A 27874-nucleotide genomic window follows, 5' to 3' on the forward strand; every position below is an offset into this window, starting at 1 on the left:
ACAGGCCCTGCCCCACCTGGCTTCAACCCCAGGAATGCGTCCAGTGTGATCCAGGGCCTGCAGAACAGGTGCTGGCTCTCCCTCCCCATCCACAGCTCTGGGGATCGGAGGGGGGGGCGATTGTCCAGCCCCCAGGCAACAGGGGAAGGGCCTTGGCCAACATCTGGGTGCCAGCAGGGCAGGGGTGGGGCTCTGAGGGGTAAGGGCTTTTAAAAGGCTCCCCAGGGAGGTTCCCCAGCTCCTCCACCTGCTGGCCCCTGGACACCTCTGTCACCATGTGGTTCCTGGTTCTGTGCCTCGCCCTGTCCCTGGGGGGGACTGGTGAGACAGTGGGGGGATGTGGGAGGGGGAACGGGCCCTGATTCGCTTGCTGCCCTCAACCCCCTGATAAGACCTTCCCCTCCAATAACCCACCCTCGTCCCTCCAGCCCACGGTCTATCCTGGTCCGGGATGCCCCAGCTCTTATCTATCTTGCGCGGCCCCACCCTAAACTTCCACCCCAGCTCCTCCATGTTGTCGCAGTCCTCACTCCCACACTAGATTCCTGCTCCTCCCAGGAAGCCTCAGTACTTTCTCCTCTTCCCTAGCCAACGCCCTGTCCCACCGCTTTACCAAAGGGGCAGATTCTGGGCCATCTCTGTCACTCTCTGGAGGACCCCAACCCTCCCATGGGCTTCCCCCACCCCACAGGACTCTGATCATCCCCTCCTGCCCCCTAGTTCCCTGCGGCCACCTATTTGGCTCCTGAGTCTACAAATCCCACCACACTCCAGTGACTTTTTCCATCCAGCTGTCCGCTCTCAACTGTGTCCTCCAGACCCTGACATCTGGTCTCCCCAATCCTTCCAGGGTCCCCCAAATTTCACCAGACAACCCTGCTTCCCAAACTGGCATGTGGGATCCCCCATCTGGTATGGGGGGGTCTGCAAATGTCCCTTCCCACCCAGCACCCCCAGCTCTCCCAGGAAAAACACCCACACCCTCCCACCACATGCTCCTTTCTTTGGGGAAGTTCCATCCCGCCCCAGGCCCCAGCCCTTCTCCACCTGAATTGTTCCTGCACACCTCTGGTTTTCTGGAATCCCACCCCAAGGATTCTGAATGCCTTCTCAGCCAGCCCTTCTGCCCTGGCCTCCCCCAAGTCCACCAGTATGTGATTCTACAACCTCACATCAAGTGGGGTCCTGCATTGCATTCCCACAGCTGCTTGGTGCCTGTTTTCACCACTTCTCCAATCCTCTTCCTGGGATTGCCTCCAAGAGGACCCCACATCCCTCCAGTACCCTCAGACCATGAACCCCATCCCCATGAGAAATGAAGATCCCATCCCTCACCCTGTCCGAGAAGGACTGCCACTCACACCTCCCTTCTCCTGAGCCCCGTCCCAGTCCTGACCCCAACTGTGTTCTCAGGGCCCCAACCTCCCCTCGGATTGCCATTCCTGGTTCATAGGGAGGACCCCAAAACCTCCCAGAAGCCCATCCCTAGCCTTAACCATAGCCCTTTCTTTTACCCTTTAACCAGGAAGCCCTCAAATCTAACTGTCCCAGCCTAGCTGGCCCCTTCCAACCCTAATGTAGGGACCCCAAGTCACCCCCAAACTCTTCAGTCCAGATGCTCTTCTTGACCTCTCAGACCCGGTTCCCTAAAGCTGCATCCTTTCCTGAACCCCCAAAACTCAACCCAGGTCCTGTTTCTCTAGCCTGGGAACCCCTTAGCCCTCCAGATTCTTCCTCAGTGAGCCTCTGATCCTGTCTCACCCTTTGCGCCTTGATCCCTGGTTTCCAGAATCCCTTTCCACTCTCCTAACCCACCACCTCCCATCCCCCAGCCCCAGACCCCAACTGACCTGACGCCCAGATGCAGTGTCTGCTCCAGACTGTCTCATGTCTCCTACCCTGATCCCTGGAGGCTGCTCTACTGTCAGAGCACGAAATCTCCCCACCAGGTCCAGCCACCACTCCAAAACCCAGGAACAGTCCAGAGTCCCAGCCCTTCCCAACACCCCTTGCCCATGTCCCCAACCTCCAGCCCTGGTCCTCTACCCGCAATGTCCCTTCAGACCCACAGCCCAGCTCCCTCTCCTAGCCTTGTCCCTGGCCTCTCCTGCCAACCCTGCCCTTCCTGACTCAGCACCGCCTCCGCAGGTGCTGCGCCCCCGATTCAGACCCGGATTGTGGGAGGCTGGGAGTGTAAGCAGCATTCCCAGCCCTGGCAGGCGGCTCTGTACCATTTCAGCACCTTCCAGTGTGGAGGCATCCTGGTGCACCCCCAGTGGGTGCTCACAGCTGCCCATTGCATCAGCGAGTGAGTCCATGCTGCCACGGGATTGACAGGCCAGTGGCATTCCCCTTGGATAACCTCAGGCAAGACTGGGGGGCTGAGGCAGAGAGGAAGGCTCTGGCGCAGGTCGCATGGCAGAGCAGAGCTGGGCTGGACACCCCTCCCCAAGGCTGCCCGGGTCTCTTGGGATCTGGTTCTGCTTGTGTCTCTGTGTGACTGTGTTTTGGTCTCTATCTTCCTGTCCTCTGTCTCCTTGTCTCTGCATCTCCCCTGTCTCTGTCTCTGAGTCTGTGTCATCTCTGTCACTGTCTCACCCTCCATCTCTCTACCCATCTCTCTCTCTCTGGGTCTCTACCTCACCGCTTCCTCATCCCTACTAAACACACACCCAGATGGGCCTAGGGAGGCCCCAGAGTAAAGGAAGGGCTTTATCCCCAACTTATGTGCCTGGGAGGGGGTGCCTCTCCCTCTGTCCAGCCCCCCCACAGGATATGCCTCCAATCTGGAGAGACACAGGGAAGGGCTGGTTTCAGCGGGAGCTGGGTGGGGCAACTGAGGGAGAAGGAAGGAGGAGGCGGGGCGAGAAACGCGGGGGAGGGTGCTGGGGAGGGAAGGGGGCCTCGACCTTGGACTTCGGGCCAGGCCACCTGCCCCTGGGGAGCCGCACCACAGCCCCAGCTGCTGCAGCTGAGCCGCTCTCAGGCCTCCCCTCCTCCCCACCTGCCCCCACCCTCCCCACCCGCCCTCACCCTCCCCACCTGCCCCCACCCTCCCCCAGGGCCTCCCTCCCTTTTCTCTCCCACACTCCTCCTTCCTCTCTGCCTCTGTTTCTAGTTCTCGCTCTGACTTCCCGCGTCCTTTTTCATTTGTCTGCTTCACACTCCCTTCCGGGTTCTGTTCCCTCTTCCTCCCTCTTCCCTGGGCCTGTTTCTCGCTGTCCCTGTCTTTTATCCTTCTCACCAGCCTCTTTTTTGCTCACCCTGTTTCTCACTGCCCTCACCTCCGCCCTTCTCACCCCTCTGTCCTTTTGAGCTCTTTTTCGTTCTCTGTCTCCTCATTTGCCTTTTGCACTCTCAAACTCTTTCATCATCCCATTCGCTGTCTGTATTTCTCCATAACTGTATGTTTCTTCCTCTGTCTCCGCCCACCCACGTTTTTCTCTTTCCCGTTCCCTCTTTGGGGACCCTCCCCCATGCTCCCCTGCCCCATCCCCCTTTCCCTTTCCCATCTTCTCATCCCTCCATTCCCATCCTTCCCCAGCAATTACCAGCTCTGGCTGGGTCGCCACAACTTGTTTGACGACGAAAATACAGCCCAGTTTGTTCATGTCAGTGAGAGCTTCCCACACCCTGGCTTCAACATGAGCCTCCTGGAGAACCACACCAGCCAAGCAGATGAGGACTACAGCCACGACCTCATGCTGCTCCGCCTGACGGAGCCTGCCGATATCACAGACGCTGTGAAGGTCGCAGTGTTGCCCACCCAGGAACCTGAAGTGGGGAGCACCTGTTTGGCCTCCGGCTGGGGCAGCATCGAACCAGAGAATTGTATGTGGGGGCAGACTGTGCAGCCCAAGGCGGGGATGGGGACTCCTGCGTCCAAGGGAGAAAGGGCCAGGGAAGCAGAAAGGACTGCAGGAAGCAGGTGTAGCCCCATGCTGTGACACCTTGGAGCCCACCATCACACATCAGCGGGCCCCCTGAATCACCCTGGGAGCACAAGGTGGGAAGGGAGAGTGAGAAAGGTCTACATGGGCCGTAATCCTTTTTCTCCCGGGTTCGTAGTCTCATTTCCAGATGATCTCCAGTGTGTGTGCCTCAAAATCCTGCCTCATGATGAGTGCGAAAAAGCCCACTCCCAGAAGGTGACAGAGTTCATGCTGTGTGTCGGACACCTGGAAGGTGGCAAAGACACCTGTGTGGTGAGGCAGCCCTGCCCCCAGGGTCTGGAAGGGCTGGGGAGGGGACTCAGCCTCTGAACGGGCTTCTGAGAGCTAACCAGGCGTCTGCTTCACTGCTTCCCAGCTAGCTGTAGCCACTCGCCCTGTCAGTGCCCCAGCTCCCCCTCCTTCCCCCACCTGTCCAGGGACAACTGCATCTCACCCCCCACACCAGAGTTCACCGTTCCTCGTGGTAATGCGTAGTTACTGTCGAGTCAGAGAGTAGTCCTGGAGAGGTGGCCTCTGCGATGCGCCCGCAGGGGCAGTGTCCTGCAGATGGTCCTGCCCCTCCTCCCCCTGACCTGTCCGCAGGCACTGTCCTCCTGGACCCTGCCCCATGTGCAGGAGCTGGACCCTGAAGTCCCTTCCCCCTTGGCCAGGACTGGAGCCCCTGTCCCCTCTGTGGGAACCCCTGCCCACCTTCCTCTGGCAGTTGGCACTGGAGGCCCTGAGAGCTGGGGCTCCCCAGGCAGAATTTGGGCCCCGTAAACCTTTCTCACTCTCCCCTCCCACCTTGTGCTCCCAGGGTGATTCAGGGGGCCCGCTGATGTGTGATGGTGTGCTCCAAGGTGTCACATCATGGGGCTACGTCCCTTGTGGCACCCCCAATAAGCCTTCTGTCGCCGTCAGAGTGCTGTCTTATGTGAAGTGGATCGAGGACACCATAGCCAAAAACTCCTGAATGCCCAGCCCTGTCCCCTGCCCCCAGTAAAACCAAATGTGCATCCAATGTGTGTCACGTTCTGCCATCACCTATCTTTCCAGATGTGGTGCACCTGGACCCATTCGACTGAGGCTGGGGCCATCCCAGCTGTGTCAATCTCATGCCTGGAAGTCCGAGGTCACCAGCAGGTGGGGAAAGGAAGGGGCTGTGACAGGTGCAGACAAACAGGCAAGGAAAGGCTCAGATCCCAAAGGGCAAGTCAGGGACGCCAGAACAGTTCACTCACGCTAGGACGGACCCTGCCCTGGTGGGGAGGTGGGGGGCAACGGAGGGTCTGAGGCTGAGAGGTTAGCAAGTGCCCGTGTTTTATTGTGGCGGGGAAGCCAGAAAAGGTACAGAGGGATGTTATTGCAAGCCATGCCTTCCCAGGAAGGGGCCCGTTCCGCAGAAGGGTGGAGTTGCACCAAATGCTGGGCGGTGCTGTGTCCACCTGGGGACAAGGGTGGACATCGGAGCTGAGGCTGGAACTCCGGGAAGCAAGTTCCATGCAGACCACCCTGGCTGAGGGGGTGGAGAGTGGCTTCAGGGTGTGGCCTGGGAAGGCTGGGCACCAGGGGCAGGGCCACACAAACTAGCCACACTGCCGAGCTTAGCGGGACGCTGGACAAGTGTCTGCAGAACGGGAGGGGATGCTGGACTTATGGGGTGGGGGTACTGTGAGGACCCAGTGGGCAGGGACAAAGCCACAAAGGGCGGGCCCTAGAGCGAGGGTTGGAGTTTGCCACTGGTCCCCTCGGAGGGCGTGGCCTGATATCAGGGGGTGGGGCCTCAGGGGAGGTCGAATATCCGGGGCGTGGCCACGCTGAAGGGGTTGGCCTGGCATCTGGCCATGGCTACCGGTCAGTGTCCTGAAGAGCTCGGGTGCTATTCCTTGGAGGTGCTTGGGTCTCATCCTCGAGGGTGTATGAAATGGGAAGGCCCAGGGTGTGCTCAGAGTCTGTGTCTGAGTTCCGCTGTTTGGATGTCCGCCTCGCTGTGCCCTGCTACAAGGCCCACATGCGATAGCTCAGCCGCCGCGCATTCAAGCACTGCCCTCTGCTTCACATGCCCACTGGGCTTAGGTAGGACACAGCTCCTAGGAGATGGCTAGGTGGGCCGCTCTACTCCGAGTCCCACCCTAGGCCCCACCCGCTTCCCGAGGCCCCACCCGCTTCCCGAGGCCCCGCCCTCACCGGTGTGCAGCATCAAGTCGCTGGCGTCCCAGCACAGGTAGGAGGTCACCAGGTAGGACACCACCGGACTCGGGTGCACCGCCTTGCAGTTAACTGAAAAGAGCGTCAGGCTGAAGAGAAATCAGGAGCCCTGCAATGGGGTGGGGCCAGAGACAGAAGGCTGGACAGTGAGCCCTGTGACCCCCAGTAAGAAAAGGGGGACTGAGGCATCCTCTCCCACCCTCCGTGACAAGCAGACACACACACACACACACACACACACACACACGCCCTCACAACAGATAGAAAGATACCCGGAGAGAGGGGACAAAAAAAGAAGGGGAAACAGAGCGGGGGAGAGAGAGACATCCCACAGATAGAGTAGAACTGAGTCAGAGCTCCCCAGAGACATGCTAAGACAGAGGCCCCGAGGGGAGCAGCACGGAAGTCTAGATACACCTCCAGAAAGCCAGAGAGCAGGGCTGGGGTTAGGGAGGGCCCCCGCCCCCAAGCCAACACTTACCAATGCCGATGCAGAGGAAACTGAAGACAAAGTCGGCCATGTTCAGGCAGAGGACCACTGGCCGGGAGGAGAGGGCCGTGGGCGGAAGGAGGACTCGGCACAGTAACATGAAGCCCTATGCTCATATGGATGAGAACTGGGGAGAGGGGGACAGGGGCCCCAGAGTCACCCCCAGACACCCCTCTTGGTCGCCCTCCAAAGTCATCTCTGCTGATACCAACAAGCAGCCCAAAAGACACCCCCAAAGTCTGGCACATCCTCAAAATCTCCCCTACTCACCTCCCCAAAGTCACCTCCTAGAAACCCCAAAGTAACTCCACTCTCACTCACAAGGTCACCCCCAGGGACTCCTAAAGTCATCCCCCAGTCACACCGTTAGAGTTGTCCCAAATCACCCCTACTTAACCTCAAACCCAATTCTCAGACACTCTCATAATCCATCCCACAAACCCCCAAGGTCAACCCACAGAGGACCCCCCAAAGGTCACCCCACTCACATCCTCAAGGTTACCCCACAGAATCACCTCAATCATTTCTTTCTTTCTTTCTCTTTTTTTTTTTTTTTTTTTTGAGATGGAGTCTCACTCTGTTGCCCAGGCTGGAGTGCAGTGGTGTGATCTTGGCTCACTCCAACCTCTGCCTTCGGGCTCAAGCAATTCTCCTACCTCAGCCTCCCAATTAGCTGATACCACAGGCACCTGCTGCCATGCCCAGCTAATTTTTGTATTTTTAGTAGAGACATGGTTTCACCATGTTGGCCAGGCTGGTCTCAAACTCCTGACCTCAGGTGATCGGCTTCCCAAAGTGCTAGGATTACAGGCGTGAGCCACTGAGCCCAGCCTCAATCATTTCTAGAATCACCCCCACAGACACCCCTGGTCACCCTACTTGAACGCCTAAAATGTGTCTCATAAGAACTCATGTTAGTATCCTTAGTATCACTCCCAGACACCCTCAACAGCACCTTCAAAGTTATCCAAGACACCTCGGTCACCTCAGTCATCTCCAAAGTCATCCTACTTCTGCTCTAGTCTCTGCTAGTCACCCCCCAAGGTCCCCTAGTGGCCCCATTCACATGCCGAGAACCTCCTCAGACATCCTAATGTCATCTCTTGTTCATACCTGAGAGCCCCCACAAAACACACACAGATTTGCACACAAGAAAAACTTTCAAGTCGAATACTCTAAAACCAATGTGCCCAAAAGCTTAGTTCCAGTTTACAGTGGACATTTATCCAACTTAGACTTCCAGCAGAAGAGAGTTTCACCTGTTTCTGAGATGCTCCATCTCCTCCTTTTAGCCCTTTTTCTACTTTGTCGACTTTTCAACAGTGCAAAATTGTTTTAGCCAAATAGGCCAAGACCTCATCTGCTTTGTTTCTGGCAAACTGCACATCTCTAACACCCAACAAGAAAGAGAAAGGATCATCATATATACAGAACAGCAACAGCACTCTGGGAATTGAGGGAAATATCAGACCCCTTGGTTTTTTGTTTTTGTTTTGTTTTGTTCATAGAGATGGGGTCTCACTGTTACCCAGGCTAGTTTCAGATTACTGAGCTCAAGCAATCCTCCCTCCTTGGCCTCTCAAAGTGCTGGGATTACACGTGTGAGCCACCATGCCCAGCCAGTTCCCTTAGTTCTTTCTGCTCATTGAAGAGTCAAGAAGCAGAGGTCAGGGAGAAGGCACCAAGCCAGAAACCAAGACCTTGAATGGTGAATTTGGTCTGCCCAGAATAGCAGCCTGACATCTCTTGGGGACACTCTTCACCCAACTCACATAACTGTGGTTGAGGGATTCTCCTGACATATGCTGCCCTCTGGGCCACAGAAGTAATCATGTGATTCTGACTGAGCCAATCACAGTACCCCAGCCACAGATCCTGCAATTGGCCCAAAGATGGACACATGACCAAAGCCAACCAATCAAGCTCTGCCCCAAGACTTCATTAGGAAGCTGTCAGGGAAAAGCAGTCTCTCCTCAAGGATTACAAGCCTGAAGCTGCCTAAGCCTTGGACCTAGCCTCATGGGGAGAGTAAAACTAAGAAGGAAAACAGACAAGAGAAAGAGCATTGAGCTGACACTCAAGTACCTGGCTCTCGTCATCCCAGAGAGCAGCCCACTCTGTGATTTGGTCAGAATGAGTGGACATTTGCAGCTTACCTCCCCACCATGCATTTCACCTCCTGCCCATTCCCCATTCTCAGCCCCAGTTATAAGCCAATCAGCCAACTGTACTCCACTGGCCATGTAATTGGCTTGGGGTGCTCATGTGCCCCAGGCCACACAGGACTCTTGCAAGAACTGTTGATAACTTTTTTCCACTGGACTCGGCAGTTATTACCAACTGTGCCAAGTTGCTAACAGCTCTGCCAGTTTTTTGTCTGTCTGCTCTCAGATCCATTCCCTGCCCTGCCCTGTTAGGCACTGCAAGGACCACATTTCCCAGCCTCCTTTGCTAACCATCTTATCACTGTGTTTGGCTAATGGGAGGCACTGGCAGAAGACTGGTTCTGGGAGGAGAGGGCAAGCCAGGGTATTTATCAGCCTCTCTATCTCTGCATGTGGTGGGTCTTCAGTAGTAGTTGTATCTATTCTCTGATTCTAGCCACTTCTGAGCAATCCAACCATCAGCCTATGCCTTCCAGAGGGCTCCAGGTTCTGGACTGTAGTAATACCACCTCCTCCCTTTGTCCTTCTGGCCGAGTAGCAGCATCCTGTAGTTCCTAACCCCTGGTTTGCCTCACTATTTCCTATTGGCTTCTCAGCTCCTCTGTTACTCACGAACCAATTCCCTGTATTTACTTCCAGAATCTGGAATGATTTATTTTCCTAACTGGATTCTGACTTGCCACTACACAGAGCCTTGAGAATGAAGCCAATCCAAGTAGCCAAAAAACAGTAATATCTGATACTATCACTTGGGCCCCTGGATCCAGCCATGCCTGAAGGCATTCCTACCATTACCATTTTTCACTCAGGTGATCCCATAAAGGATCCCCTAGCTAGTTCAAGTTAGTTCACTCAAGCTAATACAACTAGTTTACTCAAGCTAGTTCAAGTTAGAGTTTGTGTCACTTGTGACCGGGCACGATGGCTCACACCTGTAATCCCAGCACTTTGGGAGGCCAAGGCAGGTGGATCGTCTGAGGTCAGGAGTTTGAGACCAGCCTGGCCAACATGGTGAAACCCTGTCTCTACTAAAAATACAAAAGTTAGCCGGGCATGGTGGTGGGCGCCTGTAATCCCTGCTACTCGGGAGGCTGAGGCAGGAGAATCGCTTGAACCCGGGGGGTGAAGGTTGCAGTGAACCGAGATCACGCCACTGCACTCCAGCCTGAGTGAAAGGGTGAAACTCCATCTCAAATTTAAAAAAGTAAAAAATTTAAAAAAAAAAAAGAGTTTGTGTCACTTGTGACCCAAAGACTCCTGACTAATTCAAGTCCCTTCCTTAGGACAGCAGGGAGCACAGAATTCAATGTTCCCTGCATACGAACTCCAAAATGACAATCAAAACCCAAAAATAAGCAATGAGAATTTAAAAAAACAGAACTGAATGTTCATCAAAAATCTGGAGGGAGAACCTCCCGAAGCCAAGAAGCAATTAATAAAGTCACAGAGACAAAGGTGAAGAAATTAAACTACCTAAAAATTCTAAGGCTGGGCACAGTGGCTCATGCCTGTAATCCCAGCTTTTTGGGAGGCTGGGGCGGGCAGATTGCTTGAGCTCACAAGTTCAAGACCAGCCTAGGCAACACGGAAAAACTCCACCTCTACCAAAAAATACAAAAATATAGCTGGGAATAGTAGCGCTCCCCTGTAGTCCCAACTACTTGGGAGGCAGAGGTGACAGGGTGGCTTGAACCTGGGAGACGGAGGTTGCAGTGAGCCGAGATCTCATGCCACTGCACTCCAGCCTGAGTGATAGAGCCAGACTTTGTCTCAGAAAATAAAACAATTCTAGATTTCTGTACCTTAAAAAATAATAATAAGGGCCAGGAGCGATGGCTTATGCCTGTAATCTCAGAACTTTGGGAGGCTGAGGCAGGTGGATCACCTGAGGTTAGGAGTTCAAGACCAGCCTGACCAACATGGTGAAACCCCATCTCTACTAAAAATACAAAAAAATTAGCCAGGCGTGGTGGCGCCAATAACCTACAATTCCCGGGTCAGTATCCAAGACCCTCCACCAGCCAGGAACAGTCACGGGGTCGGTATCCAAGAGCCTCCACCAGCCAGCAGCAATCGCCCAGTCAGTGTCCAAGACCCCTTGCCAATTATTCACAATCGCCAGGTCAGTATCCAAGAACCTACACCAGCTATCAGCAGTCAACAGATCAGTATCCCAGAAACACCAGCCATTACCTACAGCCACAATTTCAGTATGCGAGGTGCTTCACCAATTTTCCAAGCTCACTGCTTCAGTATCCAAGGCTCTCACCTCCTGACTAATCATCAATTATCCCCAGCAACAAAGATCATGGCCAAAACTACCTGTCAACAACCAAGACTGCCCATTTAAGTGTTCCAACCCCCAAGTTCCAAGCCCGGGCCATTGTCAATGTGCCCCCATCACTTACCTACAGCCCCGAGCCCACTATCAAAAGCATTGAATCAGTTACCTGGGAGTCCCAGGAGAGTCTGAAGGCAAGTGTGCTCAGCTCTGAACTCAACCAAAGTCCTCTAGACAAGATGCAAAACCTCTCATTGTGCAGCTCCATTGAGGTCAATTCTGGCAGGTATGAGACAGGGCCCAGGCCAGAGGCCAAGTTCTAAGCTAGACTTCTGGGGGAGGAGAAGCAGTGCTCTGACCTCTCCTGCCTGAATGAGTACAACTAGGATGCTTGGAAGGCCTGCCCTGCCCTCACCACTCATGGGACCCATCTCTCCACTTTATCCCAGGGACCCCTCCACCTGTCACAGAATGGTTTCTTCCTTCCCTGCAATGATCTTCACAGGTACTTTATGATTCTCACCACCACAGGGTGGTCCTCCCAGCCACGGGATGATCCTCACTGACTGAGATGGTCCTCACTGCCCCAGAGTAATCCTCACTGCCCCAGGATGCTCCTCACAGCACTGGGATGGTACTCATTGTCATAGGATAGTCCCCACTGCCCCAGGATAATCCTCACTGCCTGGGATAGTCTTCACAGCTCTAGAATGGTCCTCACTGCTCTGGGATGGTCCTCACTGCCCTGGGATACTCCTCACTGCTCTAGAATGATTCTCACTGCCCTGGGATAGTACTCACTGGTCCAGGATGGTCCTCACTGCCCTGGAATAATCCTCACTGCCCCAGGATTATCCTCACCACCCTGGGGTGGTCCTCATTGCCCAAGATGGCCCTTACTTCCCTGGGGTGATCCTCATTCCCTGGGATGGTCCTCCCTGCCTGGGATGGTCCTCCCTGCCTGAGATGGTCCTCCCTGCCTGAGATGGTCCTCACCGCCTGGGATGGTCGTCACTCTCTGGGATGGTCCTCACTCTCTGGGATGGTCCTCCCTGCCTTGGATGGTCCTCCCTGCCTGGGATGGTCCTTCCTGTCTGAGATGGTCCTCACTGCCTGGGATGGTCCTCACTGCCTGGGATGATCCTCCCTGCCTGGGATGGTCCTCACTGCCTAGGATGGTCCTCACTGCCTGGGATGGTCCTCCCTGCCTGAGATGGTCCTCCCTGCCTGGGATGGTCCTCCCTGCCTGAGATAGTCCTCCCTGCCTGAGATGGTCCTCACCGCCTGGGATGGTCGTCACTCTCTGGGATGGTCCTCCCTGCCTGGGATGGTCCTCCCTGCCCGGGATGGTCCTCCCTGCCCGGGATGGTCCTTCCTGTCTGAGATGGTCCTCACTGCCTGGGATGGTCCTCCCTGCCTGGGATGGTCCTCACTGCCTGACATGGTCCTCCCCGCCTGACATGGTTCTCCCCGCCTGAGATGGTCCTCCCCGCCTGGGATGGTCCTCCCCGCCTGGGATGGCCCTCCCCGCCTGGGATGATCCTCCCTGCCTGGGATGGTCCTCCCTGTCTGGGATGGTCCTCACTCCCTGGGATGGTCCTCACTCCCTGGGATGGTCCTCACTGCCTGGGATGATCCTCACTCCGTGGGATGGTCCTCACTCCCTGGGATGGTCCTCACTGCCTGGGATGTTCCTCACTCTGTGGGATGGTCCTCACTGCCTGGGATGGTCGTCACTCTCTGGGACGGTCCTCACTCTCTCAGATGGTCCTCACTGCCTAGGATGGTCTTCACTGCCTGGGATGGTCGTCACTCTCTGGGATGGTCCTCACTCTCTGGGACGGTCCTCACTCTCTCAGATGGTCCTCACTGCCTAGGATGGTCTTCACTGCCTGGGATGGTCCTCACTGCCTCAGAGGGTTCTCACTGCCCTAGGATTGTCCTCCCAGCCCTAGAGTGGTCCTCACTTCTGGGAATATTCCTCACTGCCCACCCCACTTCTCACTGCCCAAGAAGCTGCCCTCACCAACCTAGAGGTAGATCCTCAGTGCTGGAAGTATCAGTCTCAATGTCTCTTCTCTGGAGCCCAATTTAAATTTTCCTAAAATGAGAATAAGTAATTTGCAAGGGAGGAGCTTTGAGAATACTCCCACACCAACTGGTGACCCTTGTCCCCGTGCTCAGAGCCTGGGCCAATATTAGTGCTCCTGATTATCTTCCTTCCCCAGACTTGCTGGACCTTTCCTAGGCCTTCCTCCTCTTCTCCAGCATCACCAGCTTCTGCCTTTGCAGGGCCCTAATAAGCACCATCCTCTTTACCAGCTCCAACCCATCCATGCTGGATTTCTTCACCTTCATCACCAGCATCCTGACAGGAATGGCACTTCCCTCAGGAACCAAGGCGAGGAGTACCTCCTCCAGTGCCAATCATGAAACCCAATCCCATCCCCACCACACTCCAATCCATCGCCATCCTCACCATCATCCGCAATCCCAACCCCATATCCTTCCAAATCTCTAACCCATTCCAGTGAAAAACGTCACCTACCAGCCCAACCCTATCTCCAGCCCCAGCACCAGCCTCCACTTCAACTCCCATCTCCATCACCAACAAATCTCAAACTCATTCACATCCCTTTCCCTCATGTCTCTACTCCATCCCAATTCTACATTCTTTCCAATCACCAAACCATTCTCATTACCATCCCCAACCTCTTCAAACATCTCAACAACCAACTTAGCATCATGTCCAACCATCCTCAACGTATGTTTCAAATGCAACCCAATTCTATCACCTGTGAACTTCAATGCCAAACTCAATCTAATCCATTCCCAATTCCATCCTCTTACCCATATCCAATCCATTCTTATCCCCAACCATAACCTATCCTCATCCACAACCCACTCCCATCACAACCTACCCCCAACCACCACCCTTCCCCACCACAATTCACTCCAACCACAACCAACCCAAACCACAACCCATCCCATCCACAACCCACCCCCAACCATAATCTGTCCCCACAACAATCCACTTCCAACCATAACCCATCTCCATCCTCATCCCCAACCACACCCATCCCCACCCCAACCCACCCCCAACCAGACCATCCCTGTTCCAACCCATCCCCAACCACAAACCACCCCATTTCAACCCATCCTCACCCCAACCATAACCCACCCCCAACCACAACCCACCCCAACTACGACCCACCTTCAACCACAACCCATCCCAACTACAACCCATTCCCGACACCACTCTCAACCTCGTCCTCTATCACTCAAACTTTAACCTCTACCCAATACACAATCCTATCTCCCATTCTAACCTCATCCCAAATCCTGTCCCACCATCACCAGCAGCTCTGTGATTTTCTTCAAGCTACTTCATCTCTCCAAGCCACAGTTTTCTCACCTGTAGGATCAGGACAAAATTTGCTACCACATGGAAATGTACTGAGGATTGAATTAGAAATGTCAGTACTTGGCCGAGTGCGGTGGCTCACACCAGCACTATGGGAGGCGGAGGAGGCTGAGGTCAGGAGTTCAAGACCAGCTTGGCCAACATGGTGAAACTCCGTCTCTACCAAAAAATGCAAACATTAGCCGGGCGTGGTGGACTGTGCCTGTAGTCCCAGCTACTGAGGTGGCTGAGGTGGGAGAATCCCTTGAACCCAGAAAGCAGAGGTTGCAGTGAGCCAACATTGTGCCACTGAACTCCAGCCTGGGCAACAGAGTGAGACCCTGTCTCAAAAAAAAAAAAGAAAAAGAAAATGTCAGTACTCGATGGTAGCTATTTAACTGTGCACAAGTTCTTATCATGATAACCCTCCCATCCCCAGCCAAATAACTTAAAATTAATACTCAAATTACGATAGCTTAGTTTCCATGCATATGCCCAATCATACTTTAAGCGGGGGGGTTAATTTGGAGATTAGGGATATTGTGTTCCTGTCCCTTGTAGTAATTGATCACAACTTTTAGTTGCTTCAGGAAAACATTCTTGCAGAGTGATAATAAGGTCGAGAATAGAGAACATTCAACTTTCTATTTCCTTGTTAGTAAAAAGCATTTGGCCAGGCGTGGTGGCTCACGCCTGTAATCCCAGCACTTTGGGAGGCCAAGGTGGGTGGGTCACGAGGTCAGGAGTTCGAGACCAACCTGGCCAACATAGTAAAACCCGGTCTCTATTAAAAATACAAAAATTAGCCAGGCGTGGTGGCACACGCTTGTAGTCCCAGCTACTCGGGAGGTTGAGGCAGGAGAATCACTTGAACCTGGGAGGCAGAGGTTGTGGTGAGCCAAGATCACGCCACTGCACTCCAGCCGGGGCAACAGACTGAGACTCTGTCTCAAAAAAAAAAAAAAAAAAAAGCATTCATCCAGTTTATCTAGTAGCTCTTCCTAATTGTTTAAATATAAAGTACAAGATACAGAATATTGTGCAAAAAAACTATGAGTTTTTAAAAAAGTATAGAAAGCACCTTCGTTTTAAACCATCTATAACAGAACATTTTTCTGTAAGAAAACCGTTTCTGTCTATTCCTCTTTTTAATTAAACAGAAAATAACTTCTATATTATTTTTCAATAACATCAGACAAAACTACCCAGTACTCCACTGTCCAGGGGAAAAAGTCTTTTCCTATTCACAAATTATCTTTAATTCATGTCATTCCAATATATCCAGAATGACTAAATTCCTTGTCTATTTCTTCCGAAGCCCTAAATTAAAGACCCAATAGAATGAAAATAATCAATCCCAATCCCTAAGGGCTTGCTGTGTACCAGGAAATGTGCCAACCTCAGTAACTCCTCATGACGGCCCAAGGAGATGGGTCCTATGATTGTGCCCACTCTACAGATGAGGAAACTGAGGCTCAGAGATACGGCATGGCTGCCCTGAGTCCAGAGGTGGAGGCAGGGAAGATCCCTGCTGTTGGCCTCAAAACCCGTGGTTACAGACTTACCATTGCCTGGTTAAAGCCCAAGGCTTGCACTTTCAGTGTCCTCTAGCAGGACATGGTCAGAAGCCCATCTTCCTGCTTAGGAGCAAAGGTACAGGGTCTGGGAGGTTAAAGAAAGTGGGGAAATAATGAGCCAGAGCCAGGCAGCCACATGACTATGGGAAGTAGTCCTCACATACCTGCTTCTCAGCCTCCTAACACCTGTGCTCATGCAGGAACCAGCATCATGCTGGGTATCCTGTTCTACCTGCTGCAGGCCCACAAGCACCTGCAGGAAGGCATGACCTACCAGCTGGCACTCAGCTTCTACCTGACCTGGGCCAGTGTCTTCCTCTTCCTGATTACTGGTATGGGAGAGGATGAGGTTGGGTTTGGGCATGGGTTCAGGGATGCAGACAGGAATCTTGTGGGATAGCATTTGGGACAGGGCTGGGGTTGTGGACAGGGCTAGATAGGAAGTGACTGAAGTGGGAGGCGGGATTGGGGATGCACATGGGGCTGGATAATGGGGATGGGACCGGGTTGGAGTTTGGGTATGGGTTAGGGACAGTGTAGGGGATGAAGGTGAGTTTCGGTTTAGGAATGGGTTTGGGAATAGGTTAGGGGATGGGATGGAATTGGTGATGGGTTTAAGAATAGGTTTGGGGATGGGGTTTGATGCAGAGCAGGGCATGCAATTGGGCCTGCGGACAGGACTGTGACTGTGATTGGGCGGATGAACTCTGTGTCTCATCTCCTGTGCCCTCTTCCTCTCCACAAGGCTTCTTGTCCTATCTGAATTACATGTACTTCTGGTCTATCCTGGCGCTGCAGTCCATCCGGACCTAAGACATGCGAATGATCCCACCGCTGGCCTGCTCCCACAGCTCTCTGCCAAGTGTCTGACTACCCTGCTCTCTGGCCCCTAATCCCATGAAGACTCATCTTTTTTCAGTCCCTTCTGACCCATCTCAATCCAGATTAATAATCTATCTTTTAAAATAATCTGTATTTTCTGCCCAGAATATTCTTTAATTTAGCTCCGAGCCTTGGAAGCATTGGTGGAACTGAAACCCCTCTCTGGGGCCATCTTTGGGCCCTCTGGGGTAGAGGGATAGGGAAGGGAATGGATTCCTAAGTAAGGGACTCAAGGCACAAGGTCAACAAAGAGGCCGAGCCAATGGTCCCTGGCATACAGATAGTGCTTAATCAGTGTTTGCCGAATATCTCATTCTCCCCAAGCCCTTTTAGCTTCATCCTTTATTTTTGCAGTCCTTAATAATTTACCCTTCCAGAAGCAAATTCCCCCTGCACCCACACTTCACCTCCTGACCTTACCAGTAGCTCCTACCACCACCCCGTCTTTCTTTTCCCCAGAGTCCCCCAGCACAAGGCTGTGTAATGGCCCTTTGAAGATGGTTTGGGGCTAACAGAGAGCCATTTCCTGGACAGGGCAGAGTTGAAAGCCAAGTACAAAGTCGTATCATTGTCCTACAGGGCCTTGGCCTGGGGCTGCCACCTATCTCCCTCTCATACAGTGGCTAAGCTGCCTGGTTTTGAGTCTAGGCTCTGTCACTTAGTAGCTCTGTGACCAGAGACAAGGTGTGGAACCCATGTGTAAAATGAGGATAATAATAGTACTTTAATCTAGGTAGGATTTAGCACAATGCCTGGCCCATAGTGTGTGCTCTTTCTGTACTATTGCAATAATCCTCCCCCTTGTCTCCTGCAAAAGGCTCCCAAATTTATTCATTTACTTACTTAATTTTGAGATAGGGTCTCTCTCTGTCACGCAGGCTGGAGTACAGTGCTGCAACAGCTCATTGCAGCCTCAACCTCCTGGGCTCAAGCAATCCTCCCAACTCAGCCTCCTGACTAGCTGGCTCCACAGGCATGTGACACCATGCCTGGCTAATTTTAAAATTTTTTTCTAGAGATGGGGTCTATGTTGCTCAGTCTGGTCTCAAACTTCCGGGCTCAAGTCATTCTCCTGCCTCGGCCTCCCAAAGTGCTGGGATTATAGGATTAAACCACCACTCCTCGCTGCAAATTTCGTCTTTAAACACAGATGGAGCTGCAACTATATGCCAGACACTGGATGCATAGCACTGATCAAACTAGACACGAATCCTTATCCTTATGGAACTGACATTCAGCAAGGCAGCAAAACATGTCCATAAACAAGTAGTAGGGCTGGGCATGGTGGCTCACACCTGTAATCCCAGCACTTTGTGAGGCTGAGGTGGGTAGATGGCTTGAGCCCAGGAGTTCAAGACCAGCCTAGGTAACAAGGCGAAACCCTGTCTCTACAAAAAACACAAAAATTATCTGGGCGTGGTGGTGTCCTCTTGTAGTCTTAGCTACATGAAGGCTGAGGCGGGTGGACTGATTGAGCCTGAGAAGTCGAGGCTGCAGTGAGCCATGATGATGCCACTGCATTCCAGCCTGGGTGACAGAGTGAGACGCTGTCTCAAAAAATAAAATAAAATAAAGCAGACAATAGTTAGAGGTGAATGTTACGACGAAAAATATAGGAGGGTAGGTGAGATGGGATTGGGAACAAGGGAGCCTCACAGTCATATAAAGTGGAGGCAAGGAGGTCAGGAGACTCCATTTCAGGATGACATCTGAGCAGAGACAGGACCAAGGGAGGCAGAAAGCCATGTAGATGGGGGAAAAGAGTTCCAGGCAGAGAGGACAGTACATGCAAAGTCCCTGAAGTAGAAACGTCCTTGGCAGGTTCCAGGAGCACCAGGCAGGCCAAAGGAGAGGAAAGAGATGCAGGCTGAGAGGGGACAGGGGCCAGATCACTAAGGGCTGCGTGGGTCACAGTGAGGACTTTGCCTTTATGCTAAAGTGAGGCAGCAGCCAGTGACATAAATGTCTCTCATTTCCTTAAGAGAGGAATGTAGGTCTCTTCCTTTTACTTCAGACAACAAGGTTCATGAAAGGAGTCTCCTCACTAGAAAGAAGAAAACAACCCAAATGACCAGGGACCTGCTAAACAAAGTGTGTTTAATTCACACAAAGGAGCCCTTTGCCATTGTTTAGTGAATGAGATAATTCCGTATGTACCCATGTGGGGAAAAAACTTACGGGACAAATTAGAGTGGAAAGAAGTATCTTTATCCATTGTGTGTGTGTGTGTGTGTGTGTGTGTGTAGTCCACACCAGGCCAGGCGTGGTGGCTCACACCTGTAATCCCAGAGCTTTGGGAGGTTTGAGGCAGGCGGATCACTTGAGGTCAGGAGTTCGACACCAGCCTGGCCAACATGGTGAAACCTTGTCTCTACTAAACATACAAAAAAATTAGCTGGGCGTGGTGATGGGCACCTGTAATCCCAGCTACTCGGGAGGCTGAGGCACGAGAACTGCTTGAACTCGGGAGGCAGAGGGTGAAGTGAGCTGAGATCACACGACTGCACTCCAGCCTGGGCAACAGAGCAAGACTCCATCTGAAAAAATAAAACATAAATAAAGTCCACACCAAATTGTTGACAGTGAAACTCCTAGAAAGTGAGTTTGGAGTAGAGAAGTTTCATTTTTTTATTTTCAAAATAATCATATAAGTGGAAAGACTGTATAATCGTATCAGCGGAAACACACTCCTCAGATCTCCAACCCTACCAAGAATGCAGGCCCCCAGGCCTTAGACCATCAAAACTGGGTGTGAGCCCCAAAGGCCTCCCTCAGCCCCAGGAGTCCCAGCTCCCAACCCCCTCTTCTCCCAAACACGGGAATTACGACCCCAGCCCCTTCTCCCACAGGCCCCGGAGTCCAGGCCCCCAGCTCCTCCTTCCTCAGACCCAGGAGTCCAGACACCCAGCCCCTCCTCCCTCGGACCCAGGAGTCCAGGCCCCAGCCCCTCCTCCCTCGGACCCAGGAGTCCAGGCCCCCAGCCCCTCCTCCCTCGGACCCAGGAGTCCAGGCCCCCAGCCCCTCCTCCCTCGGACCCAGGAGTCCAGGCCCAGCCCCTCCGCCCTCAGACCCAGGCGTCCAGGCCCCGCCCTCCTCCCTCAGCCCCAGGCGTCCAGGCCCCGCCCTCCTCCCTCAGCCCCAGGAGTCCAGACGCCCAGCCCCTCCTCCCTCAGACCCAGGAGTCCAGACCCCGCCCTCCTCCCTCAGACCCAGGAGTCTTGGCCGCCGTCCCCGGCTTCTCCAGACCCAGGGTCCCTCCTTCCGGCCCTTGCGTCACTGTTCTAGCCCGGCCTCTCACCGTGTAGGCTCCGCCTCTAATTCTGCGCCACGTGGGCGCTTTCCCAGGACGGCTCCCTGTCAGTCTCCGCACTGGCCCCGCCTCCAGCCCCATGGCGGGGACTTAATTTGGCTCCGGCCCTTCGGCTTGGGCCCCGCCTCTGCAGCCTCAGCTGAAGCCCCTGCCGCGCAAATAGTCCCAGCGGATTCTCTCTCGAGTCGGGCCGCCCTCGGGGTCCTTTCTCTTCACGGCGCATCTTTGGTGCTGTCTTCAGAATTGCCGGACGCAGGTGACAAAACAATCGTTTCCATCATATCCTGGCCCCTTTTTGTCCGTCCCAGAGACAGCGCCTTCTCGCTTGTTCAGGAAGATTCTAGCGGAAGCAGGCGGTATTCCTTTCCTTAAGCATGAAATGGGGTTTCCCAAACAGGCGTGTGTATTGGACGCCTCGGGCGGAGCGCGGGCTGGCGCCGAGGACCGGCCTTGCGAGCGGCGCGCGCTATAAAGGGGCGCTTGCTGCAACCCGCTCCCGCTTTGGAGAGAGAAATGCTGGGGTAAGGTTTTAAGTTGTGGTTTTTCCCGGCTGTGTGGCGGGGCTCTGGGGTGAAGGACGCACGTGTCCTGAAGGTCTCGAGGCTGCAATGAGACCGGTCGTGTAGTCGCGTGGAAAGGGTCAGGGCGTTTGCAGGGACCCAGAGAGCGCGCTCCGGGACGAGTCTGGGAGTTTTCTGCGGGGATGGTGGTAGCTGTTTGGGGCGCTTGGGAGGTGGCGACTCCTACAGCTGGCGCGAACAGGGATGCTGGGGCGGACCCCCCTCCGTCTGCCCCTCTGCGGAGCTCGCCCCTTGTGCTGCCCGCACGCCGCGGGCCTCCGCCATCTTGTCCGTTTGGTTAGGGGAGAGAGGTGGGCGGGCTGGGAGGCGACATTGAGTTCCTTCCGAATGTTTCCATCCTCGTGCTACCTACAGACGCTTCTTTAGGAATTCGCTCTTGCTTTTAAAATTCTGGACGGCTGGCATTTTTGTGCAACCTAGAACAAAGACTAGGGGACGGGAGAGGAGAGGGTTTTGGGGGGTTCCATAGGGACACGGATAGGATATCGAGTTACCAAAGAAGTGAGAGTGAGGTTTCTAGGTGAGTTGCCGGGTTTGAGAACCATGTAGGAATGGATATAGAAGGAAGCAAACGAGTCCTTTGCTTATTTGCGGGAGTCATTCTGACCGTTCATGCCACGTGAGAGGGTTTTGTTAACGTTAGTTATTCGCTTAGGTCCGTTAAGGTCTTGAACATCGGTTTCCTGACTTAAGCGGGGCCCATGCTCCTGCCGAGGAGGCTCAGCATGGAAGCAGCTAGCCGATTTCCTATCTCCCACCACGACACAGCAAGGAGCTCTACTTGACTTTCCTCCTTCATGCAACCACCTAGAAAAGCGTTGAGTTTGCCCATGTCACAAGTGAAAGTATTTTTCTCATGCATTCATCATTGGCACGTCCTCTTTTGGCAATGTTAAAATCTACCAACAAATGGGAAAGTTGAACATTTGCACCATCTTGCCACATTCAAAAACCTTGTGCTTAGTGTTTTGAAAGTAAGTTTCATGGCCGGGCGCGGTGGCTCATGCCTGTTATCCCAGCACTTTGGGAGGCCGAGGTGGGTGGGTCGCTTGACCCTAGGAGTTTAAGACCAGCCTGAGCAACATGGCAAAACCCCATCTCTACAAAAAATAGTAAAGTGAGCCAAGCGTGGTGGTGCGGGCCTGTAGTCCCAGCTACTTATGAAGGAAGTGGGAGGATCCCCTAAGCCTAGGAAGTGGAAGATGCCGTTAGCCAAGATCGCGCCACTGCACTCCAGCCTGGGCAACAGAGCAGACTCTTAGGAAAGAAAGGTTCATATTTCACTCAAATATGTGTACCTACAGTAACATCTTTCTACTTAATGTTATTAGCATTGTCACCCTTAATGACATTAATTCCTTTATACTGCAATTTAACAATCTGTTTTCTGCCTGTTTTTCCTCAGTCATCTTCGAAATGTCTTTTACAGCTGCTATGTTCAAACCTGACTCAGTCGAGGGTCTCTGCTCATTATTTATTATTTACAAGTTGGCTTTGTTTCTTCCTAGAATAGCCCCCTTCCTTCTCCTTTCTCTCAATAACTTCTTCCAGGGGATTTGTGTCTTGGCAGCTTTCTCTGTTTATGGGTTATGTGCAGGTGTAGCCAGTGCTAAAGAAACCTGCAAACAGTGGGGGATGAACACCGGGGACATCTTCATGTAGTGCATTTGGGGTCCTACCCATCCCAAGAGGACAGTGCCCCGAGGACCTGTGACATTGGGGAGGTTAGGGCATCTTGGTGTCTCCATGAGCAAAACTGGTCATTCCTACTTTCTAGGTGGGTTTTACGTTTCCTACTCTTTTTTTTTTTTTTTTTTTTTTTTTTTTTTTTTTGAGACAAGTCTTGCTCTGTCGCCCAGGTTGGAGTGGAGTGGCACGACTTGGCTCACTGCAGCCTCTGCCTCCTGGGTTCAAGCAATTCTCCTGCCTCAGCCGCCCGAGTAGCTGAGATTACAGGCATGCGCCACCACGCCTGGCTAATTTTGTATTTTTAGTAGAGACGGGGTTTCACCATATTGGCCAGGCTGGTCTCGAACTCCTGACTTCGTGATCTGCCCACCTCGACTTCCCAAGGTGCTGAGGTTACATTTGTGAGCCACCATGCCAGCCGTGTTTCCTATTCTTTAAGCTCTGTTAGCTTGGCCTCTGTCCCTGAAGGTAACTGGCCTCAGGACCTGGTTGCAGAGGGGCTGGGGCTCCCATGATGTCCAGCACTGGGCTCCGATCACCCCTGAGGACACAGTGCACCCCAGGACCTTTGACACCTGGGGGTCTGAGGGGCCCCAGTTTTAATGGCTCGTGGACTTGCAGACTATTTCCTCCCCCACCCTCATTGTGTCTTTCTGTGTTACAGGAGCAGCTTCCAGCCTAGGACCACCCACCATGCCCATCCAGGTAAGAACCCTTGCTCCTGCTCCTTGACTCACCTGGGTTTAAAATATCTCACTGTCTAGGTTGACTTCATACCGAATCTCTGGGAACTAATTTATGTGCCAATGATTGTGCTCAGTGCTTACATACAAAAACCATCTCAGGCCGGGCGCAGTGGCTTACGCCTGTAATTCCAGCATTTTGGGAGGCCGAGGTAGGTGGATTACCTGAGGTCAGGTGTTCGAGACCAGCCCAGCCAACATGGTGAAACCCTGTCTCTACTAAAAATACAAAAAATTAGCCAGGCGTGGTGGCACATGCCTGTAATCCCAGCTATTCAGGAAGCTGAGGCAGGAGAATCACTTGAACCCGGGAAGCAGAGGTTGCAGTGAGCCAAGATTGTGCCATTGCACTCCAGCCTGGACAACAAGAGTGAAACTCCCTCTCCAAAAAAAAAAAAAAAAACACCCATCTCACAGCTGTGGAAAACTAGGCAGGCAGGACTGGGTCCAAATCCCAGCTCTGCTGTTTACAGGCTTGGAGACATTCACCAGGCCATCACTCTTCTGCGCCTCACTGCTATGTCTGTGGAGCAGGCACCGAGCAGATGGCCCGGGACAGTAGCGTTTCCTGCCTTCCAAAGGTGGGGCTTGAATAAGAAGAGGAATGCGTGGACTGGAGGGAACAAGCATTTGTGTTTCAGGGGAAAGAACTAATCAGACATGTCATAACTCAGCAGTGGAAAAGAGACGGTGACTCCCAGGTGGTCCTGTCACATTACATCATGGGTTTTGTAGGCTGAATGCAATGTGTCTTTAAGCACAGCTTAGCCTGCAGTGAACCATTTATATATAAACTGATACAATTCAAGGAACTCCTATTTTTACAACAAAAATAACAGGCTTTATCAGGAGAATTGTTTCAAAGAGCAAAATCAGACAAGCGTGAGTGTGTGTTATCAGAAAAGAGACAGGTGTTCTCAGCTCTGGAAAGATTTTCATTTGCTCCTTAGATGTCAGGAGCTGGAACTGTGGCTGCAGTGAAATAGAACTGAAAGTGTGTTCTCTGGGTTCTTGGAGGTTTCAGCTGTTTCTGGCAAGGAAACTGGCTTTTGGGCAGGGTTGGCTGGGATTGCAGTTCCCCTGAGTATCTTTCTGAGAGTCCTGTGCTTTTTTTTTTTTTTGAGACAAAGTCTTGCCATGTCGCCTGGTCTGGAGTGCAGTGGTGCGATCTTGGCTCATGGCAAGCTCCATCTCCCGGGTTCACGCCATTCTCCTGCCTCAGCCTCCCGAGTAGCTGGGACTACAGGCGCCCGCCACCATGCCCGGCTAATTTTTTTTTTTTTTTTTTTTTTTTTGTATATTTAGTAGAAATGGGGTTTCACTGTGTTAGCCAGGATGGTCTTGATCTCCTGACCTCGTGATCCACCCGCCTTAGCCTCCCAAAGTGCTGGTATTACAAGCATGAGCCACCGTGCCTGGCCGGGTCCTGTGCTCTTAATCCAAGATCCTCTGTAGGGTAGTGAATGGAGCTGAGTGTTTGTCATGGCTGGCTTAGAGGGGATTCCTGGGGACATAAGGAGTGGGGTCGGTGCCAGTTGGGTAGGGGTGTGTGAGAGGTGAGAAGACAGCTGGTGCGGGATAGGGAAGACAGAAGGGACATGTAGCATCTGTGGATTCTGGGCCAGCGCCTTCCTTAGGACTGTCCAGATAGAAAGTTCCTCGCCTTGTCCAATCTGGCAGCCACTGGCCACGGGTGGCTCTTGGACACCTGGAATGTGGCTAGTTTGTGGCTGGGGGCTGGGTTTTTAATTTTTCTTGATTAGTTTAAATAAGGGCCCCCTCTTCGTACAAAGCATATTTCTATGCAAAATGGAACTTTCGGTGTTTCTGTGGTTGTTAAACAGCAGCTCGCACTGAGCGAGCACCCGCAGTGTTAGTGCTTTTGCGAAGAATAAACTGAACTTATCCTGCCAGGGTCCCAGTGAGAGGCAGCTGCCCCTTCCCTATGTCACAGAAGGTTCTGGTGAAGTCAGAGCAGCTTAGAAGAGCTGGGCTGGGGGCAGCAGAGGCGATTGAGGGGTATCCCGTTAGGGCACGGGAAGCCCAAGCAGAAGGGTTTGGCCCCGTCCTCTCACTGAACCCCACAGATGTGCCTGTCTGCAGGCATCTCTAGTCCCGTTTTCCAGAGAAACACTGCTGCTGGGGGGCGGGGAGGGGTGAGGTCAGTGCGCCTAGATCATACAAGGAGCCACACCCAGGCTGAGCTGGAAGTGGGGGGGGGGGGGCAGCCTGGCACCCCCAGGGACCAAGTGTCATTCAGTTTGTTGCCTGATCTCTCAGCACTCTTCTGTGATGTCCCCCTCAGGACAGCAGGTGGTCCTGGGACCCACATCAGGAGGGGGTGCGGGCACTGGGGCCTCCATGATGTCCAGCACTGGGCTCTGACTGCCACTGAGGACACGGTGCCCCCCGGGACCTTTGACACCCGGGGGTCTGAGGGGCCCTGGCTCTGGGGAGGGCTGGTGGGTATCTTGGCTGCCCTGCACCACACAGACCTTCTCCCCTCCCCTGTGCCCTCCTGCCTCCAGGTGCTGAAGGGCCTGACCATCACTCAGTAAGAACAGAGGAGGCTGCCTGTTACTCGTGGCGATGGTGAGAAGGCGGACGTAGACAGGTACCCAGCAAGTGCTGTGCCAGGCGCTGCCCTAAGCACTGGGCTCATTAACCTTCTTAGCAACTGTCTTGGGGGACGGAGGTGGGATGGGGGCTGGGGCTGGGTTGCAGTGAGATGTCCAGTGTGAGGGTTCTTGAAAGGGCTGCACTTGGCGACCCCGTGATGTCCAGCACTGGGCTCCGACTGCCCCTGAGGACACGGTGCACCCCGGGACCTTTGACACCTGGGGATCTGAGGGGCCCCACTCCAGGAGGTGATGGTGGGGGTGTGGCCGTTTCCCCCATTTAGTGCCTTTTCTGTGTCCTTCCCCTGACAGCATCCCTCCAGACTCTGCTGTTTCCTGCCTAGGTGTGGCTGCAGCCATGGCTAGGAAAGTGCTGGCACCCACCCACCTGGGCCGGAGCTGGTTCTGCTCCTGCTACAGGGACACTGAGCTCCTGGCTATCTCGGCGCTTCGGGCAAGAACTGCAACAGGCTTTTCTGGGTCCTGCAGGTGTACGGCCAGGCCCCTGCCTCGTGCCTCAGCTCTCGAGAGCTGCTGCTGCGGGGTGACCTGATCCAACCTGACAAGGTGCCATCTTCAGCTACCACTGCAAGGCCCTGAGGGCAACAGCAGCACGGCACTGCCCACCCGGCTGCTGATGGCCTGGTGCCAGCTGGGAGTCCTCCTGGCACTTCGAGGCCACTGAGCTGCCTTTCCAGCCCCGGCCCACCATGGACAGGGTATCCAGCTTCCTCCTCAACCTTGTCCTCTGCCCCTGAGCCAGTGACGCCCAAGGACATGCCTGTTACCCAGGTCCTGTACCAGCGCCAGCTGGTCAAGGGCATGACAGTGCTGGAGGCCGTCCTGGAGATCCAGGCCATCACTGACAGCAGGCTGCTCTCCATGGTGCCAAGGCCCACCAGGCTCATGCTGGGACCCAACCCAGGGCACAAGGACTTGGCTGCTGAGCCACACACCCAGGAGAAGGTGGATAAGTGGGCTACCAAGGGCTTCCTGCAGGCTAGGGGAGGAGCCACCCCCGCTTCCCTATTGTGACCAGGCCTGTGGGGAAGAGCTGTCCATATGCCACCGTGAGACCTGGGCCTGGCTCTCAAGGACAGACACCACCTGGCCTGGTGCTCCAGGGGTGAAGCAGGCCAGAATCCTGGGGGAGCTGCTCCTGGTTTGAGCTGCAGTCGGGAAGTGTGGGACATGGTAGGGGAGGCAAAAAGCCTTGGGCACTACCCTCCCCGTGGAGCCGTTCGGCGTTCCTCGAGCTAGCCACACCCTGACACCATGTTCAAGGACCCCGGAAGAGAAGTGTCTGCCCCCAACCTCCCCTGTGGGTGTCACTGGCCAGACATCATGAGGGGAGCAGGCCTCGTGAGTGGATACTTACCATGAGTCCGTGGGGGCCGTGATCCCCCAGGCATCATGTGCCATGTTACATTTCTGCCCGGACAGCAGGGTAGGTGGGTACCATGTGTGCCCACCCCTCCACCACATGGGGCCCCAAAGCACTGCAGGCCAAGCAGGGTGACCCCACGCCCTTGACATAAAAGCATATTGAAGTGTTTACTCCGTTTTTGTAAGGATTGGTTTGTTTTATGTTTTTGAGACTGTTTTGCTTTTGATGCCCAGGCTGGAGTGCAGTGGCACAATCTCAGCTCACTGCAACCTCCCGCTCCTGGGTCCAGGTGATTCTCCTGCCTCAGCCTCCCGAGTAGCTGGGATTACAGGCACCTGCCACCACGCTTGGCTAGTTTTGTATTTTCAGTAGAGATGAGATTTCACCATGTTGGCCATGCTGGTCTCGAACTTATGACCTCAGGTGATCCACCCGCCTCGGCCTCCCAAAGTGCTGGGATTACAGGTGTGAGCCACCATGCCTGGCCTGTCGTGGGTTTCTCTTAAGGTCTCTTGCTGTGCCTTCTCTCTGAAAGCATGCATTGGCTGTGTGCTGTGGGCAGGCAGTCCCTTCTGATGGGTCTGGTTTTGCTGCGTGTGGCTTCTGTA

At 53.8% G+C, this 27874-nt stretch overlaps 2 protein-coding genes, 1 long non-coding RNA gene and 3 other non-coding genes across 9 annotated transcripts; 5 read left to right on the top strand and 1 right to left on the bottom strand.

The window, feature by feature from the left end:
- Window positions 1–236: 236 nt before the first annotated feature.
- On the top strand, window positions 237–4953 carry KLK1 (kallikrein 1). The gene is made up of 5 exons (XM_055237930.1): window positions 237–321; window positions 2149–2308; window positions 3545–3831; window positions 4069–4205; window positions 4750–4953. Exons 1-5 carry the CDS (start codon window positions 276–278, stop codon window positions 4903–4905), a joined length of 786 nt encoding a protein of 261 aa, XP_055093905.1. The 5' UTR covers window positions 237–275; the 3' UTR covers window positions 4906–4953.
- A 282-nt stretch (window positions 4954–5235) lies between these two features.
- On the bottom strand, window positions 5236–20318 carry LOC129459922 (uncharacterized). Its single transcript, XR_010115253.1, has 4 exons — window positions 20237–20318; window positions 6622–6757; window positions 6120–6249; window positions 5236–5930 (listed from the first exon to the last, which is right to left on the bottom strand). It is a non-coding gene; the product is annotated as an uncharacterized lncRNA (long non-coding RNA).
- Window positions 20298–27436, top strand: LOC129459921 (uncharacterized). 4 transcript variants are annotated; one of them, XR_010115252.1, is made up of 4 exons: window positions 20298–20504; window positions 23183–23223; window positions 25790–25875; window positions 26192–27436. XR_010115252.1 is itself a non-coding variant. In XM_055237252.2 (4 exons), exons 1-4 carry the CDS (start codon window positions 20762–20764, stop codon window positions 26430–26432), a joined length of 354 nt encoding a protein of 117 aa, XP_055093227.1. In that variant the 5' UTR covers window positions 20632–20761; the 3' UTR covers window positions 26433–27436. The 4 variants fall into 4 exon arrangements, 1 of the variants encoding a protein (XP_055093227.1); XM_055237252.2 differs by lacking the exon at window positions 20298–20504 and adding an exon at window positions 20632–20769 and having other exon boundaries at window positions 25790–25853; XR_008650098.2 differs by lacking the exon at window positions 20298–20504 and adding an exon at window positions 20634–20769.
- On the top strand, window positions 23022–23112 carry LOC129461353 (small nucleolar RNA SNORD88). The gene has a single exon (XR_008650505.1). It is a non-coding gene; the product is annotated as a small nucleolar RNA SNORD88 (small nucleolar RNA).
- LOC129461354 (small nucleolar RNA SNORD88) lies at window positions 25615–25705 on the top strand. The gene has a single exon (XR_008650506.1). It is a non-coding gene; the product is annotated as a small nucleolar RNA SNORD88 (small nucleolar RNA).
- Window positions 26027–26117, top strand: LOC129461355 (small nucleolar RNA SNORD88). The gene has a single exon (XR_008650507.1). It is a non-coding gene; the product is annotated as a small nucleolar RNA SNORD88 (small nucleolar RNA).
- Window positions 27437–27874: the final 438 nt, after the last annotated feature.

This window comes from Symphalangus syndactylus, chromosome 13 (genome assembly GCF_028878055.3).
Source record: "Symphalangus syndactylus isolate Jambi chromosome 13, NHGRI_mSymSyn1-v2.1_pri, whole genome shotgun sequence".
Lineage (NCBI taxonomy): Eukaryota > Metazoa > Chordata > Mammalia > Primates > Hylobatidae > Symphalangus > Symphalangus syndactylus.

Coding starts and splice junctions, on each gene's coding strand:
- LOC129459921 (XM_055237252.2), top strand. Junction 23,224..25,789: donor CACCCACCATGCCCATCCAG/GTAAGAACCCTT, acceptor TCCTGCCTCCAG/GTGCTGAAGGGCCTGACCAT. Junction 25,854..26,191: donor GCCTGTTACTCGTGGCGATG/GTGAGAAGGCGG, acceptor TTCCCCTGACAG/CATCCCTCCAGACTCTGCTG.
- KLK1 (XM_055237930.1), top strand. CDS start 276: ATGTGGTTCCTGGTTCTGTGCCTCGCCCTGTCCCTGGGGGGGACTG. Junction 2,309..3,544: donor GCTGCCCATTGCATCAGCGA/GTGAGTCCATGC, acceptor ATCCTTCCCCAG/CAATTACCAGCTCTGGCTGG. Junction 3,832..4,068: donor CAGCATCGAACCAGAGAATT/GTATGTGGGGGC, acceptor CCGGGTTCGTAG/TCTCATTTCCAGATGATCTC.